The 19593-nt window shown below is 41.8% G+C and overlaps 1 protein-coding gene across 1 annotated transcript in view; it reads left to right on the top strand.

Moving 5' to 3' along the window:
* Positions 1–19593, top strand: part of COL22A1 (collagen type XXII alpha 1 chain) — a 237177-nt gene that overhangs the window by 15066 nt on the left and 202518 nt on the right. The window contains 2 exon segments of the mRNA XM_036379115.2: positions 12998–13162; positions 17252–17818. Coding sequence (XP_036235008.1) covers positions 13066–13162; positions 17252–17818 — 664 coding nt within the window. The 5' untranslated portion in view covers positions 12998–13065.

Raw genomic sequence — 19593 nt, 5'->3', positions numbered from 1 at the left:
CTTCACTGGAAATGAAAGCCACAGTTCAGCAGTTTAGATTTAAGCCTGCTGAATTTTTGAAAGAAAATTCCTTCCCTGAATTTGGGAGTAACCCCAGCAACCCACATGCCGTGCATGCCAAGTGGAAGAGGGGGTGTGGAAGCTGAATGGGGAGCAGGAGTGCATCAAAAAGCCTGGAAGTTGGATACAAGATAGCAGCTGAAAAATGCACTTTCTTACCTAGCTTTAAAAAGTGTTTCCCAGTAAAAGTGCAGTGAATGCAGTTGCTATGGCTACCAGCAAGGTTTTGTGCAGAATTTCTTGATGTACTTGCTGTGTAGTTGTACAAAAGTTTTTCTCAGTTTGAAGATAATAATATAATATAATAATATAATCTTGTATTTAGTTTTTCTCCATTTAACCAGGCACTGTTAAGGACCAGCTGTGTTTTCAGTTTCTGTTCAAAGCAGAAGAAGGCAAGGAGCTTGAAAATTTTTATTTTATTTTTCTCTTTATTGTGCAAGCGAAACATTGTTGATGAAGCTCAGTTAATCTGTCATTTAGTTTCTTACTTATTTCTCTGTTTGGGATTATTTTTAGGCCAAGAAACAGCTAATAGCATTATGGCCTTTCACATTTACCTTAGTACAGAAAAAATTAAAATTATTTCATGATTAACCATCAGTCAAGCAACTTGTTCTGGGCCCCAGAAGTCAGGGAAGGGTGTCAGATTAAAACATGACACTGCAAACAGAAGAGGAATGCATTCATTTTAGAGATCAAGTGCATCAAGTGATGGTAGTTGAGCACACAAGCAGCTTTCTAGTCCTAGTGAGGGAATGTTCTGTCTCAAATCAAAACCAATAGTTCTATAGATCAGGAAAAGTACTGCAACTTTGAACAAGGTAGAGATGATATACTGGGATTGTTAGGAGTCATTTTGGATTTATGTTGGCTGGGAGGTGAGACTGCACATTATTGTCTCTTTCATCTGTACTAATCTATAAATAAATGTTGGTCTCTGAATACATTGACATGAATATGACAAACTTTCACACATCAAGTTAGATCTCATATGTATCTGTGGAAAACAAGTTATAACACCTGTTTTATCTCTTAAAGAACAGGCTGTCAGTCTTGCTAACAAAGACAAAACAGCAAAACAAGCACAATCTCATCTTTTTTATTTCTTTTGTTGTTTATTTGGCAACAGATAGATTAAAACAGTTACTCTTCAGACAGCAATTGTGTTGAAAATATTTGCTTATCTGAATATGATGTCAATTCATGTGCATGTCTGCCCATGGCAATGTATTAGTACTTTGGTATTTTCCTTGGCATCAAAAGGAAAAGAAAGCAAAGTGCTTTCTTGCTCCTGAGTGGAGCAGGAAGTTTAATGCCAAAACAGATGTAGAAAAGCCAAAGTGCTCAGGGTCTTTTTGAACACTTTATTTTCTGGTGAGGGCTCCTCAGCCTCCCTGCAGTCAATGAGAGCAGAGCATCACTGCTGGCATTTGGGTCAGTTGAGCCTCAGGGCTAGTTGTATCCAGTCCCATTCATGGACAGAGAAAACTCAGAGTGAAGTTTAACAATTTTAGGCAATCCAGAAGTGCCCTGTAGTTTTGGTTCCCATATCTGTTATAATTCACTTGAAACAAGACTAAACTCTGCACAGAATCTTCTTAAGCTCTCCCTGTGGAAACCACTACTAAAGTTCAAAAAGACATTGCTTTTCCTAGCTCCATTTTGGTTCTTCTTCCCAAAACTGCTTTTCTTGGATAATTTTCTTGGACAATCATTCAGGAAGGGGGGTTTCTGTTTAGAAGTCAAGTTGTGCATCTTCTGTTCCCCATTAGGCAAAGTCTATTCCTCCTCTGCATCTGAACTTGATAAAGTTTCCTATCATTACCTTTGCCATCTTTAGCTGTTGATGCTTTTGGCTGAATTTCTTATGTCACCTTGACCAGACAGACATTTGCTGAAATATTGGTATCTGTTGGAACACCAATATCTAAAGCTTTGCTCTTTGTCTAAGCTTCTTTCATTGTGTCTGGGGAAAATAATCACTTCTTGTGAGTACTTAATTTATTTTACTTTTCCTCATGAGAAAGAGATAAAATCAATCTGGGTATGGATTTTTTCTTTTTTTTTTTTTTTTTCTCTCCATGAACTTGAAAGGAGCTTAGTATAAAACCACATAAAATGTTAGTTAGATACCTACAGCCCAAACTTAATTGAGATAAATCCCAGCCAGAGCTCTGCTATGTCCTAAGAAAAAGAGTATAGTGTGAGACCATTTGAAACTAAGCTTTATGGTACAGGAATGCACAAAATTAATTTGTTTTAAGTTCTAGCACTGCTGGCTAAGTAGGTATCTCTTTTCCATTTCTACAACTTTTCCATGTCCTTTCTCCTCCACCAAATTTTAGAATTTTTGTTTTGTTATTATTTTCCTGAAAACACTCTATGTCCTTATCCATTTCAAAATATCTTCTCCCCAATTATCAAATAAAATCTTTGATACCTATATTATCTATGCAATAGCTCTCTCTTCTTTTAAGATAAAAATTCAAGATATGGCATATGAAGAGGTAGGGAAAAAGGAAATTAAGTAATTTTTTGGAATTTCAGGAATTTTTGAGACAGTATGAGGCACTTTCTTCTACAGTTAATTGTGAAAATTTTAGATATGAAGAAATTATAATGTTAGGAATTATAATGTTTCATTCATGTGATCTGAAAATTCCTTTTTTTTCTGTTGTCATCCTTTACCTTTTTGCTTTCTTTTCTCCCACTGCTGTTTTTGAAACTTGTGAGAAGAATGTCAAGAAAGGAAGCAGAGTGGAGAGGATGGGACAGGGTGAGATCTGAAATGGCCCAAAACCCTTCCAGCCAGCATCAGAGTTATTGATGTGATGCTGTCACACCCCTGGCCATAAGCACAAACAGGCAGACTCAGCTGTGCTTCAGGGATAGCTGCAAATCTCTTATCAGCTCCTAAGTGATAAGCTCCCTCTTGCCTCTGTCAGCTGCCTGACATAAGAGCTGTGTGTGGGCTGTAGAGCACAAGTTTTTGTATCTTATCCTTTCAGTGTGAGTGACAGTGGTGAAGAGAGCCCTTCCTTTAAGAAACTAGGGATGACTTACATGTTTTCTCCAGCTACATCTTTTCCTGTTAAATTTACTGTTGTCAGACCCTTATTTGCTGTACTTCTCTTCAGTGTCTTCAGATCATCTTCTGTTTTCACAGAATCATAAAATGGTTTGGGTTGGAGGGGACCTTCAAGCTCACCTAGCCCTGACCTCCTTACCATGGGCAGGGACACCTTCCACTATCCCAGGTTGCTCCAAGCCCCTCCAGCCTGGCCTTGAACACTCCCAGAGATAGGATATCCACAGCTTCTCTGCATAACCTGTACCAGTGCCTCACCACTTTCAAAGTAAAGAATTTCTCCCTCATATCCAATCTAAACCTGCCCTCTCTCAGCTTAAAGCCATTATCCCTTGTTCTGTCACTACATTATCCTTGACAAAAGCCCCCCTTCAGCTCTTTAGGTGCTATAATATCTTCCTAGAGCCTTCTCTTTTCCAGGCTGAACAATTCCAATTATCTCAGCCTTTTCTCACAGGAGAGGTTCTCCATCCCTCTAATCCTCTTTGTGGCCTCCTATGGACTCGCTCTTACAGGTCAATGTCCTTCCAGTCTTGCTGTAAGTGGGGTCTCATGAGAGTGGAGCAGAGGAGCAGAATCACCTTCCTTGGCCTGCTGGCCACTCTGCTTTGATACAGACCAGGATATGGTTGAATAGGGCTGCAAGTGCACATTGCCGTCTAATGTCCATCTTTTTATCCACCAACACCCTCAATTCCCTTTTGGCAGGACTGCTCCCAATCCATTCATCTTATTTATCCATTCATCCATCCCATCTTATTTAGTTTTCCATCTTACTCACAGCCCTGGACGCAGAAATGATAATAAAAGGGACAAGGCAGAATTTTCCTGCAGGTCTCCTTCTGCTGGGATCACGGTGAAATCATGGAAGAATTCACAGTCAGTGATTTACTGAGTGTCATATTCAGAAATTGAGAGGGGTAAAGCCTGGTTTTTATCTCAGTCTTGGACTTAGGATCTCTGACACTTGATAAATTCTGCTTCTGCTTGACTGCCCTGTTTTCCCCATACCTGCCTGTCCCATGCTGATGGTGGCCACAGTGGTGGGTAGAGATGGCTGAGACATCAAAGATCCAACTTGTCTTCACTCAAAACTGTCCTGCACTGAGGCCATGCTTCTTATTTCTCTCATTTTATAGCAATCTGTATTGATGGTGAAGACATTCACAATGCAGAACTTTGTGGTCAGAGGAGATGATTCTTCCTGCCTCCTCTTAGCCCTGCTCCTTTCATAAGAGGGAGAAACTCTTCAGGTCAGAGCCAAAAAGAGATTGTTACAAAGGAGTCAGTTACTGCCAAGATTTTCAGTCTTAAATTCTCCACTCAACCTCCCCACTCTGCAGACACCTAAGCTGGTAAGGTGTCTAACCTTAGGGTTCTGCTGTTAGGGCTTCCAAGATTTGCCCCTGCCTTAAATGATTTGAATTATACAATTATGAAAAATTAAGTGGCAATCCTACATCAGTTCCAGTACCACCTTTTTTTGGGGTCAGTTCACAAAATGCTTCATTGCAATGTCAGCTGTGAATTGCTTTCTACCCTGGGGCCCTGCTGCAACAAGGAGGTAAAGACTGGCCTGTTTCTAGAATACCTGGAGAGAAGGGGTTTCTTGCAAGCTGCTATATCTGTTCAATTGTCCATTTTCACTCCAGTGTTTTAAAATAGAAAGGGCTGTACTTGTCCTCAGTGAAGGAGAGCATGGAGATTCTCAGCTTGGGTGAGTTTCAGGCAGTGGATACAAAATCTGAGAGTGCTGGATGGAGAGGGAAAGGTTCAGGGCTGAAGATGCAAACCTGCTATCTGTATCTCCACAAGTAATGACAGATACCTCTTATTTTCATGGCCTTTATTTACAGATCCTTCACTTTTGCTGGTGTGTTGGTGTTCACAGTAGAGTTCTGGGTTTCATTACAATGGTCAAGACCATGCAAATTAGACCATGGAAAGACTCTGCAGTACTAAATCTCTTAATCAAATGCACTTGTTGTTTCTGAACAAACTTTCATTACATTAGATGTTCATCATCTTTTTGGAACACATGGAAGCGGAACTCAGCCACGTGGTCAAGAAGAAGGCATTCACATTCCTGTATTTGGGAAATTTTCTGTAATTTGGATAGTTCAGCAGGAATGTTGGGAAGTGGTAGGTGAGCGTGTGGTACACATCCAATTAGCATGGCCCTGTTAATAACCCTGAGAGTGACAGACAATGGGCATGAGCTCATTTCTGGAGTTTGTAGGGATTCTGGTTATCCAGGCCATTATCATAAGGCAGAGAGCAAGGAATGCAGAGCAATTCTTCCTTGCCCCAGTTAAGAGTTCTGGGAAATGCGTTCACCAGGCTCCTCTTTGTTAGAAAGTATGTTGTCTATTTTCCAAATAGATTTAGGCTGTTACCCCATCCTGATTCCTTGCTCCAGCTCTGCTTGCTAACTATATAAAGCCATTACATATGGGTCTTTTTACTGACATAATCCTCGACTGCACTATAAAAGAAAATATTAAATTTCATTCCAAGAGCTGTAAGAACTTCCATGAGGATATAAAAAGCAGGAAATTGGCCCTGTAAGAGTGGAGTACTCTCATATTGAATAGCCTTCAGGGGCTCAGTGTTAAAGGCTTCTTCCTAGTAGCTAATGTAGGTTGGAACAGTTTGGCCTCTGCTTGAGAGGAAATGGGATTTGTAGGACTTTGCCAGTACAGGTTTACAGGGCTTAGGCCAAAGGACTGGTGTTCTGTGACCCTGTACAAAATCAACATGCTCCATACATACTGTACTAAGAAGAGTTTGAACATGCAGTACTGAGGAAAAATCTCAGGATTTTCCACTCCATCACAAACTGGTCCTACCATAACTTTTCTGGACATCATTTTGGTCTTTGTCTTGCTTGTATCACTCCTCTTTAATCTGGACACCCTACAGACAGATGTGGAGGTTAATTTAAATGTATGAAGCTCTGGAAATTATGTTATTTACTACCCCAAACAGCCAGTGTGCTTTGTATTACCTTCAGGATTTTCCCTTTCCAGGAGGTCTGTGTGCTGAAAACCCTGCTTCAGCAACAACATGAGAGACATTTCAGCATTGTGCTAGGTTTAAAAGAAGACAAAAAAGTATGGGCAAAGTTTTCTAACTTAGCCTTGTGCAATACAATCATTATTAGGGTGGTTGAGCTGTGCACCTGCTACTTGGTAATGTAGTTTGGAGTGTGTTCTTCCAAGAGCATTCCTAAATTTTTATGTATCTAATAATATTGTGTTAATATCCGGAAGATTCAAGTAAATTTGCATCCCAAAAGATGAGCCACTGCAGAGGCAGAAAATCGACCGACATGTTTTGTAATTGACTTGCAATCTATGTGACTTGAATTATATACTTGAGAATCTTTTGGGGCTAGAAGAGGATAGTAAAAATGAGATTATGACAAGTCAATCAACTTCTGAGTATCCTTTTCTGTTGCTAGCTCCCTGGTCCATGCTAAAGAGGCTACAGCTTTGCAGAGGAAAGTAAGTAACAATTAAGGGGAAAAATTTATTTGAAAAAAATTCAAATAAAATGCAGCCCTGAGAAGCTACTTTGCTTTATTTTCTTTAAAGCATCTTGAAGTATTGGTCCAATGCTTCAGTTTCAAGTTCAAGACATTCTTCCTGCCTTTGCCAATGAGTAAATAAACATGGTGAGAGAAACTGTCAGTACAAGTGCTACAGGTGCTGGTGCCTGGCTCTTGGGCAAACTCTGTTTTCAGGCACTGTTTTCCCAGATCAGATGTGCAAAGCTTCCCCTTATCGGCCTCTTCTTATCAGCTCTTCTAATCCCTTCAGTCTCTGAGACACTTCCCATGGGTCTTTTCCTTGATAACTATTTCAGTAAGGCTTACCAGGATGCTTGAGCATCTGTGTTTTTTACAGAACCAGCCTTTTAGATTTAGAATTTCTATTTAAATTCAAACTCCTTGTTAGCTGAAGTGAGAAGGGGTCACCCTTTATGGACTTGGCTGGTCCATAAACACATTAATTCATAGGGTGCAGTGGAGATTTTCCTGACAGTCTGGTCAATGATGCCAAAGCCAAAGAGAGAGTCTGTCACAGATTTTGATTGTAGATTACCTTGGGTGTTTCTTGGACAATCAGTAGACAGATTTCTAAGCTTGATAGGCAAGAGTACAACTTAAATCCGGAGTTACTTCCTCTGGGCAAAACTCTGAAAAGTTATACTTGGGATATTGCCTCAAGGTTTCAGCCTGCAGGCACTGCGTGGCTGCAGCAGGCAAAAATACCCTGCAAAGTCCTCTTCTAGCAGTGAGGATGTTTTAGAATAGCAGGGATTTGGCAGACAACCAGTAAGGGCTTGTTTTAAAGCGTCTGTGGTAAATGCATTTATGAGGGGTCAACTTGTGGAATGCCTGATCCAAGCATAGGTTAAGGAGTCAAGAGTAGCTGTATTCTAATTCTGACCTTGCCTCAGGGTTCCTTGTGTGTGTGCACGTGCAGCACCACAAAGGTTAAAGGAACATTTCGCAGGCTGCAAATTAGGAAATGCCAATGTTGAGTTAATCCTTGGAGTGTGCTTCATGGCCCTCTAGGACTCTTGGCTATGCTCCCTTTTAGGATTTTTTCCACTCAACTCCTGTTTTGTTGTGTCTCCTGGACAGGTACCTATCACTTAGGGAACAGCCATGTATTATTTTTCCCCTCCTAAATTATCAGTATGTACTTTATTTCTCGCACAATCAAACACTTCCAATTGCAGCAATATTAATCATTCATGGGCCTGGGCAGTTCCAGCACCAAGTGCTTCAGGGCAGTAATAGAGTTCAGCAAAGGCAAACAAATCGATGGGATGGAATGGTCTGCTGATCCTTCCCACTGCCCTATTTCATCTCCCATGAAGCTGAAAAACTGCCTTGGCTCACATTCATGTTAACCATCACTCTGGATCTGATCAGTTTTTTAGGGATTGGGATGGAAGTTGCTCTTAAAATGAGATGTAGCCCAGAGAAGCTGTGGCTGCCCCATCCCTGGAGGTGTTCAAGGCCAGGCTGGATGGATCCCTGAGCATCCTGGTCTAGTGGAAGGTGTCTCTGGACATGGCAGGGATTGGAATGAGATAATCCTGAAGTTCCCTTCCAACCCAAACAATTCTGTGATTCTATCATTGCAAATGAAGAGAAGAAATGTCCCACCACCTGCAGCCTCACCAGCACTTAGAGCAGATGTTGAAGAGTTTTTTGCTAGCAGGGTGCATGAATGGCTTCATCCAGCATACTGTGGGTCTGCTGACACTCTCCTCCTTGATTTCAGCAGACTTGGGCTCAGCTGTAGTTGACCAAAGTACCTTAGGAATAGCTCTGGTGTTAGCAGAGAATTTTCTGCTCTATTATTCACATGGGTTTTTAAACAATGTCCACTGAAATCAATGTTCCTCTTTTCATTAACTGCAGTTGGCTTTGGATCAGGCCTGGGAAGATGCAGATCTTCCAGAAATGCCATCGGATAATTTCTTTAAAAATCATTGAACAAAGATATACGACCCATGGGATGATCAGCAGGGAAGAAAGTCCCATCTCTCTTTTATACAGTTGGCTTCCTGCTCATATCAGCAATAATTTAGATAATTAAATTGCTTAGTTCAGTAGTTGGAAGAAGCACAATCAACAAGCTGACTCTACTAAGATGTCAGATGTATTAGTGTGCTGGGTTTTATATTTGTTTTTCTTTTTTGTGTCTGTGTGAAAAGCTGTATAATTGGACACTGTCTTTTTCACCCCCAGCTAACCTCTTCTTCAGAGGAGCATACCAAAGACATTTAAAATCACATTATGAATGCCAGCATAGTTACAACATTTATATGGCATATGGTGATGTTCAGTGGCAGCAGACGAATGGATGAAATCAAGCACAATAATAGAATCAGCCCCCCTTGAATTTAACAGTAAGACAAACAATTCAATGGTGTAATTTAGTAATATGCAAGCAAGAGCTCGAATATTTTAATGAGGAGTCTAAAGTACATAACTGGGCATACTTTTAACATTTAACTTTGATTCAGTGGTCTTTGTTCTGTCCCTGTAGGGTCTTTGAACTTTTGCTCACATGAGGTAGAAAAAGTTTTATTAAATCACACTCCTGAAATGCTCATCTTACTGTGACTCCAGCTTTATTTTGTTTTGTTTTATGAATATTTGTGGCTGAATCACTGCTCTGAAGAATGAAGGAGATCAGAGAAAGTGTTCTGTGTTTTTCCATCTCTAACTCACGTGAGTTTTGCTGTTTGTGGCAAAACATCTCTCAAACCAGGACAGAAGAGCAGTATCTGGAGAGGCTGAGATAGGGTATATCCAGAGCCATTGCAAATTGCTTCTCCTAGAAGTGCCACGAAGTTTTCTTCTCTGCCACATTCCCTGTGTCTGCCCCACTCTGTGTCTTTTCTTTTATTTTTTTTGAGATGCCACTCCTAAACAAACAATTTTGCTTCTCATTTCGCACAAAAACATTTTTCATCCTTGTCTCCTGAATTGCAGTGTTGAGATGAGAAATCCAAGTTCCCCTTTGGCTCTTTTTTTTTTTTTTTAATTGATGTTTTTTGCCCTGCATTCCACAAAGAGTATTTACTTATTGTTCAAAACTAGAGAGACCTTACCATGGATTCCAACTGACCTAAAACTCTACACTAACCCCCCCAAAAAGCCATCCTGAAGCTGAAAGTTATATGGAACTCGTACCTATCTTTTGCCTATTGTTTGTTCAGCTGTGAGATGGTATGAATAGCTTTATGCTGTGCTTGTATTTCGAGTGTAGAGAGCTCACTCTAACATTCACCAACTTCCCAGCCAGGATGCCATTCCCACATCATGTTTGCATGTAGCCAGAAGTATTCACTCCATTTTTTCCCATTAAACTATTAAAAAGACAGACACAGAGTCCACAGTTCAGTAATAAACTTGTACGTGATAGGATTTGTCAGTTGTTTTTGCAATATCCCTTAATGCATCACAAGGGAATCCCAGTGATGTTTGTGAAATAAAAAGAAAATGGGAGATATTTTTAAATGATGTACGTTGACTTAGGCCTCTTTGAGCAAAATTATTCCCACATGATAGGCTGAACTAAAAATAAAAGTAATTAAAAAAAAATCCATGTTGGCCATTTGGAAATAGGGTTAAACATAGAGAAATTCTCAGTCTTGGATCACTCTGAAAACTAAACTGTCTCAATTTTGGCTCCTTTTTGACCTTTTCTCCTGGAAAGGGAAATAAATAGTGATCAGCTGCTGCAATTTCAAACTGGGCACACTCTCAAAGTGACTGACTGAGGTGGGAAAGAAACAAGTGTGGAAAACCCATAGCTAAAAATATTTTATTTCCAACCTTTCTTATAACACCTCTGAAGACTTCATTGCCATGACATGGGTCCTGTTTATGTGAAAGGGGCAATTTTCTGTCACTGGTATATTTGTACATAAAGTAGTTGCAAGTTAAGAGACTTGGTTCAATTCTTTGTGCTATAAAAGTGGATAAAATTATATATTTTGGCCTGAATGCAAGAATAATATTGAACCATAAATGTGTATTAAAGCCACCACAAGTTATGATTATAGATTTTAAGCAGATGTTCTGATTTGATTTGTGGCTTTTTCTTCCCCACTATTTTTAGCCTAAATGGCTGCTCTGAGACACCTTGCAGCACTCAAAATGCAGAAATGAGTCCTTGGAGTGTTTTGGCAAGGAGGGGAGATGAATGAGCCCTTAGAGACAGAGCCCTCAGGCCTGGCCATGGAGGAAGTTCTTCTGCTGGGGTGGAATCCCACACGCACCCAGTGAGCCCCATCCACCGAGCTGCATCTGCTGCTCACAGAGCCCGGGTTGTTCTGCTGACTGACACCAGCTGGTGCTCTGCTCCTTTTATCCTGGCCTGTTGTGGGTTAGCAGCTGGCCAAGACTGTTTTTAAGAATGTATTTATAAAACTTCACAGCCGTGCAAGCCCAGATACGGAGCAAGGACATTTTGAGCTCGGCGCTGGAAGTGCAGGATGTCTCTTGGCAGATCTGGTTTCCCAGCTCTTGCTGCTGCCACAAACCTGCTGTCCCATCGCTTGTACCCAAAAACAATGTTTCCTAAAAAAATCCAGGGGAGCAGAAACCTTGGGCTGAAGGCTCCCACAGATATTTTAAGTCATGCCTGTCCTGATCCCTCTGCAGGCGGCTGCCTGATTGGTATTTCAATAACGTTCTTATTTAGAAGGAAATTCTAACTCCTGTAGGGCACAGTGATATTTTCATGCCTTTTTTACCCTGCAGCCTTTTCCAGCTGGCTCAAACCTGAACACCTCACTGTCTGGTAGGGACATCGTCTGGCTGAGGTGCAAACTACAGCACCTGATTGTGTCCTTTGTATTTAGGGTTGGTACATGAATAAATGTGATTTTTTTTTTAATCTTTCTTGTATTTATATTCCACCGCTAGCAGATACTTCCAAATTTTATTTACAGTGAATGGTTTATTATATGTATTGCTTTTCTCCTTGTCTGCATAGGATACAGACTTCTGAAAATAACCTGGTTTTTTATCTTTTGGAAAGAGCCTGTATTTTTTGTGGGGATAAAGATTTATAGCAACATCTTGACAACTTCATAAAGTTTTTTCCCCTTTTTAATTTCCTAAACCAGCGCAACATGCTGAGATACATGGTAGAGATAGGCCCAACATCTGACTGATCAAAACGGGTTTTGAACAAATGCTGACGCCACCATTCTTCCTGTCTGTGATTCCCACAGAACCTTATTGCTTTGAAAAGAAATACCCTAGAAGGCATAATTGACTCTGCAGCAATGAACTACATCAGACAGTGTCCCCTTCATGACTTCTACCCAGCTATCAACAGTGAGAAGCAGACGTGCATGTTAAAAGACTGAGAAGGCACAACTTCCCCAAGAAAATGGACAAAGAAATCATTAGAATCCTTAAAGAGGAAAAGAAAGAATGAGGAGATGGGGAAAAGTTTTTGAAAATAATGCCTCAGGCAGTGAGAGCTGCAGAGTGGAAGCTGGTTGCTACCTTCTGGGTCTGCAAACAGTAGATCAAACTGCAATGACTTTATGATATAATAAAAAATAATAAAACAAGACCAATAACAGATTTTTTTTTAAAGTGTTGATCTAGTGTTAGAAAGCACAACTTAACTTTTAACAGCTCAGCCACTTTGCCTGGCTTCTTACAATACTTTCTGACTTCAGTGACTTCACTCAAAGTCAACCCAAACCAAAGCCCTTATATTGAAGATAACCCTGAGCTTTTGTACATCTTTAAGCTAAAAAGGGAAAGATGTTTTGAAACTGCTGAGTTTACTCCTGCAGAGAAGGACTAATGGCAACAAATACATGCATGAAAACAGTGGTGTATTTTTAGCATTTGTCAGTTTTGGGGCTCCAGAACTGAAAGCAGTGATGGGTGAAGTGGCAACGGGTTGTGTGTGTGATTTGTAGTGGTTTGTATCTGGGCTCTGTGTTGTGTATCTCCTAATGATGAATGCGTGGGAGGGCCAGGTCAGGAATGGTTTCCACTCCAGTGCGCTGATTGTGTAGTTGGCAGTGGGCTCAATTAAAGTATAATAATCTGGTAATCTCTCTCCTGTTTCCATTCAGCTGCTTCACAGTGAATAGAGCCAGTGAACGAGTATGGCTTTTGAAAAGTAGGTGAACTCCTGCCTCTTTGTCTGAGCAGTTTATGTCTATTCAAGTAAAATGACAGGCAGAGGAGGCGACTCTCCAGAACGTTGCTCTCATGCCTTGCATCATTACTGCCCTTGGCGCTGCTGTGAGATAACACTTGCTCTTTATTTCCCTTTCTAGGCTGCGGGTTGGATTTCCAGCAAGCTTCGCACCCTGGAGAAAAAAGGAGCTGATGTGAGAGAGGAGATATGGATACGTCCATGGTGGGAAGGTGCCGTGTGCCCCAGCTCCTGGTTCTTGTCACGTTGGCGCTCAGCGGGGAGAGAGCCGCGACACAGAGAGCAGGTACGCGCTCCGCTCGCTGCCTCACGCCCCCGAGCTGGTGGGCTCTCCCATGGTGGGAACCATCAGTTCTAGGAGGAAATCTATAAACAACCCAAGATATTTACTGCTGGAAATACGTAAAACAGGTCTTAGGGATGGAGAAAGCTCAGGGGTTAAGGCTGTGATTTACCTGGGGTCTTTGGTTCTGCTGCAGGCATAGAAAGTTTAGCTCAGCTGCCCACAGCAAGAGGAGCAGCTCACCACAGCTTGCTCTGGATGTGCTCCATCTATCCCACATGGCATGGAGGTGATCACTTCTTCCATTGCCTCCTGTGAGTGTCAGATGAGACCTGGTGAATCATCTGCCTGGCTGGGACTTTCCTGTGAGCTAAACAGGGCCAGGGCACGGTTCGTATCCTCCTCTGATTCCAGACACTTGAGGGATACGATGATGTGGTGCTTAGGGACATGGATGGACTTAACAATGCCAGGCTAATGGTTGAACTTCATGATCTTAAAGGTCTTTTCCAACCTAAATGACTCTAGGATTCTATGTTTCTCTCCTGTCTGGTTATTAGCATGGTCTCTGGCACAGCTTTTGGCCTGGGCTCATGAACACTCTCTCCTAAATGCTACTGAGTGCATTAGAGGATGGTGTAGCTCAGGGACTATTCTTACAGGGATCCTTGATAAAGACACGTTGGTTTTTGTGTAGCAGCAAGATGTATCTGACATCAGTGATGCCATACCTCAAATTAAAAATGGTTGTAGACCCACACAATTTTTTTATAAGAGTCCAAAGGCATTTTGAGATGAAGATTTTCTGTCTCTTTTTCTAGGAAAGCTGCTATTCTGTGGGCTTGGATAATTTAGAAGAAAGGAAAGGCTTTTTTAGACCTTTTTCAGTTTAAGGAATAGCTGCTTTACTGCTTTCTTATGTGATCTCTCTATAGTTTTTTTGGGTGAAGTTTACCAGAAATAAATACCTAGTAACCAAACAAAGTGAAATCTCACTTTTTTTTCTGCTTCTGGACCTGTCACAGGCAGAATATAGTGAAGCCATTTATATGTTCATTCTGTGCTTACTTTAAATAATTTTGGGCTTATGGCTTGTTTGTGAACTATTTTTAAAGGAAATATTGCAAAACAGTTGGTTCAGTGTCTGAGTAGATGAGCACAACTCTTTGAATCATGCTCCCAGAGAGCATTTCTGCAATTACAAAACTGAAATTTTGCATTCTATGAGCTATCTCCCGTATTCCCTTAACACGAATGGAATTGTTTCTGCCAGTAAAAAGTACTGTTATGGCAATCTTGGAAAACAGTCAATTTTGTCTAGCAGTGGACATTAAAGTGCTGAAAATGTAGATTAATATTTACTAAAAGCATTTCTGCAGCACTTCATCTCACTGCCACCAGGTTTGTAAGCAAAGAATCACCAATGCAAAAAAAAATGATCCTGAAATACCATGTTTTGCCTCCCTGCAATACTGCCTTGAATAGGCATCACTTTTTAAACCTTAACTCCCCCTTGTTTTAAGGCTCATTGCCCTTGAACACAGACAGGATTCATTCTGTCTGTTCTGTTTGTTTTGAAATTGCTCTTGTCTCACCTGCTGAGAGTCATTAAAATAAGTAACAGGAAGGTCTTGTGGGTATTGATCTCTACTTAGTCTCACCTAATTAACATTCTTTCAGCCACAATAGATTAATATAATAATGAATTTAGGAAGGAGGCAAGGTGGGAAGTGTAAGCTTCTTTCTTACCTTTTACTGTTAATTTTTTTACCTTTTATATTCTCCAAAAATCAAGCAGAACCACAATTGAGAGCCCAGCTGATATTCACAGCTGTAACTTGCATGCCATAACATAAAATGGTATAAACCATCATCTGCAGTCTCAGATTGCCTTTGAGAGAGTTTTCCCAGACAGACTTTTCTTGCTCTGGAGTTAGAGACAAGCACTCCCTCACTCACAAAGTGCCATCACAGAACACAGTCCCACATGCAGGTTTTGGCTGGGACACAGTTAATTTTCCCCACAGTAACTGCTCAGGGACTGTGCTTTGGATTTGTGCTGGAAACAGTGTTGATGACACAGGGATGTTTTTGTTACTGCTGAGCAGAGCTCACACTGAGCCAAAGCCTTTTTCATTCCTTCCCCCACCAGCCAGGAGGCTGGAGAGCACAAGAAATTGGGAGGGGACAAAGTTGGGACAGCTGCCCCCAACTGACCAAAGGGATATCCCAAACCATATCATGCTCAGAAATAAAACTCTGGGGGGACACTTGGCTGGAGACTCCTGCTTGGAGACTGTGACTCAGTCAGTGGTGAGCAACTGTTTTCATTCGCATCACTCCTCTTTCTTGGGTTTTATTTATATATCTTTGTTATTTTGCTTTTCATTACAACTTAATTTTTATTTTATTTTATTTATTTCATTTCAACTTTCTTCTCTCAACCCATGAGTTTTCCATCTTTCACCTTTCCAATTCTCTTCCCCCCAGTCCTGCTGAGGGCAGTGAGTGAGGGGCTGTGTGGTGCTCAGTTGCCAGCTGGGGTTAAACCACAACAACAAGTTGATCCCCTGTGGATGGGCTGGTCCCAATGTGATCCCAGTCCCATGTGCAGAGGTTGTTCCTACATGTCCTGCAGCAGCTGGGATGTGCTGGGATGTGCTCTGCTACAGAAGTCAACACAGCAGCAGGTGATGCTCCTTTCTCACCACCTGCCACACTCCAGGTGTACATCCAATCACTCTCATGGTCATCATGTAATGCCTTGAGCACTGACCTACTCTTTTATAACACTTTTACTCTTTTCTGAAGGCAAATCCTCTCTGTGCAGCTGAGCTATTCACTCCTTCCTTTCCAGAGCCGTGGGCTGTTGTGGAAATCTTCCATTCCAGGCAGGGTGACAACCTTGGGATGAGCAAAAAGATCCAGAGCTAATTTGTGTCAAAATCTGAGTGTGGGAGAAGAATCTGTGACCTTCCTGTAGGTTCAAATGCTAGAATTCAGTAGGAAATGTGTAACTTTACCACTGGTCAAACATGCAGTTGCACTTTTTGAGACAAGGTGAGACAAGAACTTCTGGAGAAGCAATGGTTGGCAGCTGTGACCAAACTGACTTTGTGGAGCAGCTTTCAGTCTTAAAACTCTGTGGTCTATAAAACTGGTTTAAATAAATAGAAGCATCTCTATACACATTTTGTCCAGTTGGGGCATTATATTGATAACTCTTGGGCATCAGTGGCACTTTTATGGACCTGCTGTTTCCCAACTTGCATGTATCCAGAAACAGCTAAGAAACATCTCCTGAGAGATCTGCTTTTTTTTTGGCAAGTGTCTGACAAATATGCAACCAGTCTGGATTGATACAGGGCAAGCAAGTTGCAATTAAAATAGCTTTTTGGTTTGGATTATACAGGCCTCACATTGCAAATATCATGGCTGGAGGCAAAGGGATGGTTGTGGGGCTAAGTGAACTTTTCCCTTACAAGGCAGGCTGCCCTTTGTTATTGAGGGACACATTCTAAAATTCAGTAAGTCATCCTTTAGTCAATAGACAGTGGCAGAAATCCTCAAATTTGAAATAATCTTGTTACAGACCTGCTACATCAACATATCATGCTGGGCAAAAGTACTGCTTCTAGCTAAGCATAAATGAATCATAACATTAATGCAAGAGGGGAAATGAAAGTTTCATTACTCAGGGTCAGGATTGGCATAGGCAAGGTCAGGACAGGGCTTTTGATCTGTCCAGGTCATTTCAGAGCACTGCCTGAGCAAAAGCACTGCAATGAAGTCAGAGAAAAATATCTTCATGCAGGGGTGTAGCTGAAGGATTGAGCAGAAGGAGTTAGAAGCAGAGGAATGGAAAGGGTTTGCATTTCAAAGCCAAGTCTGTGCTGCTCTGTAGATTTCCTGAAACTGCTGAGGTGAATCACAAGGAAGAAGGGCTGGGAATCTGCTCTTCCTCTGCTAGATAGGGAGAGGGTTTGCTGCCTCCTCCAAACTGCTCACTAGGGAGCTGTGTCGAGGGAAGTTTGGTATGTCTGGTCCTCTGCATTCATCTCCCCTTAACAATGGTTTCTGCCTCTCCTGCAGGTTGCAAGAGTGTTCACTACGACCTTGTCTTCCTCTTGGACGCCTCCTCCAGCGTTGGGAAAGAAGATTTTGAGAAAGTTCGTCAGTGGGTGTCCAATTTGGTGGAAACCTTTGAGATTGGCCCAGACAAGACCCGAGTGGGGGTGGTGCGGTACAGCGATCGGCCGACCACGGAGTTCGACCTGGGCAAGTACAAAACCCGCGAGGAGATCAAAGAGGCTGCACGACAGATTCAGTATTATGGGGGTAACACCAACACTGGAGATGCTCTCAGGTACATCACCACCTACAGTTTTTCCAAAGAAGCTGGTGGGAGACTTAGTGATCGAACTGTTAAAAAAGTGGCCATCCTTTTGACTGATGGAAGGAGCCAGGATTTTGTCTTGGATCCAGCCACTGCAGCCCATCAGGCTGGGATTAGGATTTTTGCTGTGGGTGTTGGAGAAGCCTTAAAAGAGGAACTTGATGAGATTGCTTCAGAGCCCAAGTCTGCTCACGTGTTTCATGTCTCTGATTACAACGCCATCGATAAAATTCGGGGGAAGCTGAGGAGGCGTCTCTGTGAGAGTAAGTAGAGCTTTCCTTTCTGCAGAATTAGAATAGGTTCAGTTCATGGATATGAGTATTAGATATGCTAATTTCATGTAGATATGAAAAGGTATGATTGTTTTCTTTCATGCTTATACTTCTTTATTTTCATGTGTTCTACCCAGTTCCACTCAGTAAGAGATCACTGTTCAAGGCCAGGTTGGCTGTAGCTTTGAGCAGCCTGATCTAGTGGAGTACTGCTTATGGCAGGGATTTGGAATTAGGTGATCTTTAAGGGCCCTTCCAACCCAAAGTATTCTCTGATGTTGTGATTCTATGGTTTTACTAGAGGAGATGTGATGGGTTTTTCTGGCAAGACAGTACTAACTATAGGTCAGCTTCCAGAGTAAATCATGAATTAACTTTTTGCTCTGATATAGTTCAAATACTTTATAATAATTTGGACTACTGAATATGAATAGCGGCATCTTATTTATATCCAGATTTTGGTTTACTTTGCATAGGACCTTTTTCCCCTCTATTTTCTAGCACTGTACTTTGGAGAGAATGCTCTGGGCGCTGCTGGGGATGATCCTTAAGGAAGCAAGGGGATGTTTATGCTTTTCTGCCTCTCAGCATCTCAACTCTACTGACAAATGGTGTTCTCTAGTGCTCTGGCTGCCAACAGCATAAGCATTGGTGATGTTTTGAATGACTTTTAATGGAGAAAAGTGTGGGGTATTTGTACTGCATAAATGACCTTTATTTTCCAGCTCCTTGGTGAAGAGGATGGGAATGGCATTGTGGCTGCTATCTCCCAGCAATTAAATAGGAGCAGCAATCACACAGCCTGATCTTCCACCACTGATAATTCCCTCTCTTGTTCTTAGTGACTCCATGAAAGCTGCCTGGTTTTGGTGCTTTTTGCAGTGTTTGTTCTGATTACTGTGAACAGGCCTTGTAGCTGATGTTGTGAAGATCTGTTATTGCTTTCTGGAACCTCCCTTTGTAAGAAAAAAAGCTCTGGGTTTATGTAGAATTCTTAAAGAGTGACAAGTGCAAGCAGGCAGAGTCTAGTTGACATTACCCAGCAATATCAAGATGGTTCTGCTTTTTTAGCCTAAACATAAATGGGTAATGGAGGATGTAATCCCAATACAAATGGAAGTCATGGGGAATAATAACTGTAAGCTATGCAGACTGAAGGAGCTTGTTTTTTTTCTGTGAAAATCTTATGTAATCATACACACATCTGGGCTCTAGTAGAAAATGGTAAACCCTTCCAACTGGCACACTTGACCAACTCAAACAACCTCCTGTTGCAGCCGCTGAACACCAAAAATGTGATTTTCTTTTGCAATTCTGTTACTTTCCTTTTCCAAAGCAAGTGTTTACTCTGCTTCGTACCTGGGACATCATTTGTTGCCTGCTCAAAGAAATCTTTTACCTGCCTGTCAGAGAAAAACCATCTATCTATGGCTTTCTGAGACCATCCTGTGTCCACACAGGCCAGCATAACCCTTCTCCTTGGATTGCAAAGGACCATCCTTCATCCTGGATGACAGTCACTCCCCAAGGTGTTTGCTTCCACCTGCACTGGTGAGCTCAGTGAGAAATGGGGGCTGTGCTCAGTTCAGCACATCTCTGCTGCTCCTTCCTCCTGGGGGGAGGACTCCTCACACTCTTCCTCAGCTGCTCCCTCCATGTGTCCACAGGTCCTGCCAGGAGTTTTCTCCAGCATGGGCTGGGTCACCGCCTCCTTCAGGCATCGCCCTGCTCCTGTGTGGGCTCCTGCAGGGGCTGCAGGGGGATCT

Source organism: Molothrus ater, chromosome 1 (genome assembly GCF_012460135.2).
Source record: "Molothrus ater isolate BHLD 08-10-18 breed brown headed cowbird chromosome 1, BPBGC_Mater_1.1, whole genome shotgun sequence".
NCBI classification, from domain to species: domain Eukaryota; kingdom Metazoa; phylum Chordata; class Aves; order Passeriformes; family Icteridae; genus Molothrus; species Molothrus ater.
This window is presented reverse-complemented; position numbering and strand designations above follow the sequence as displayed.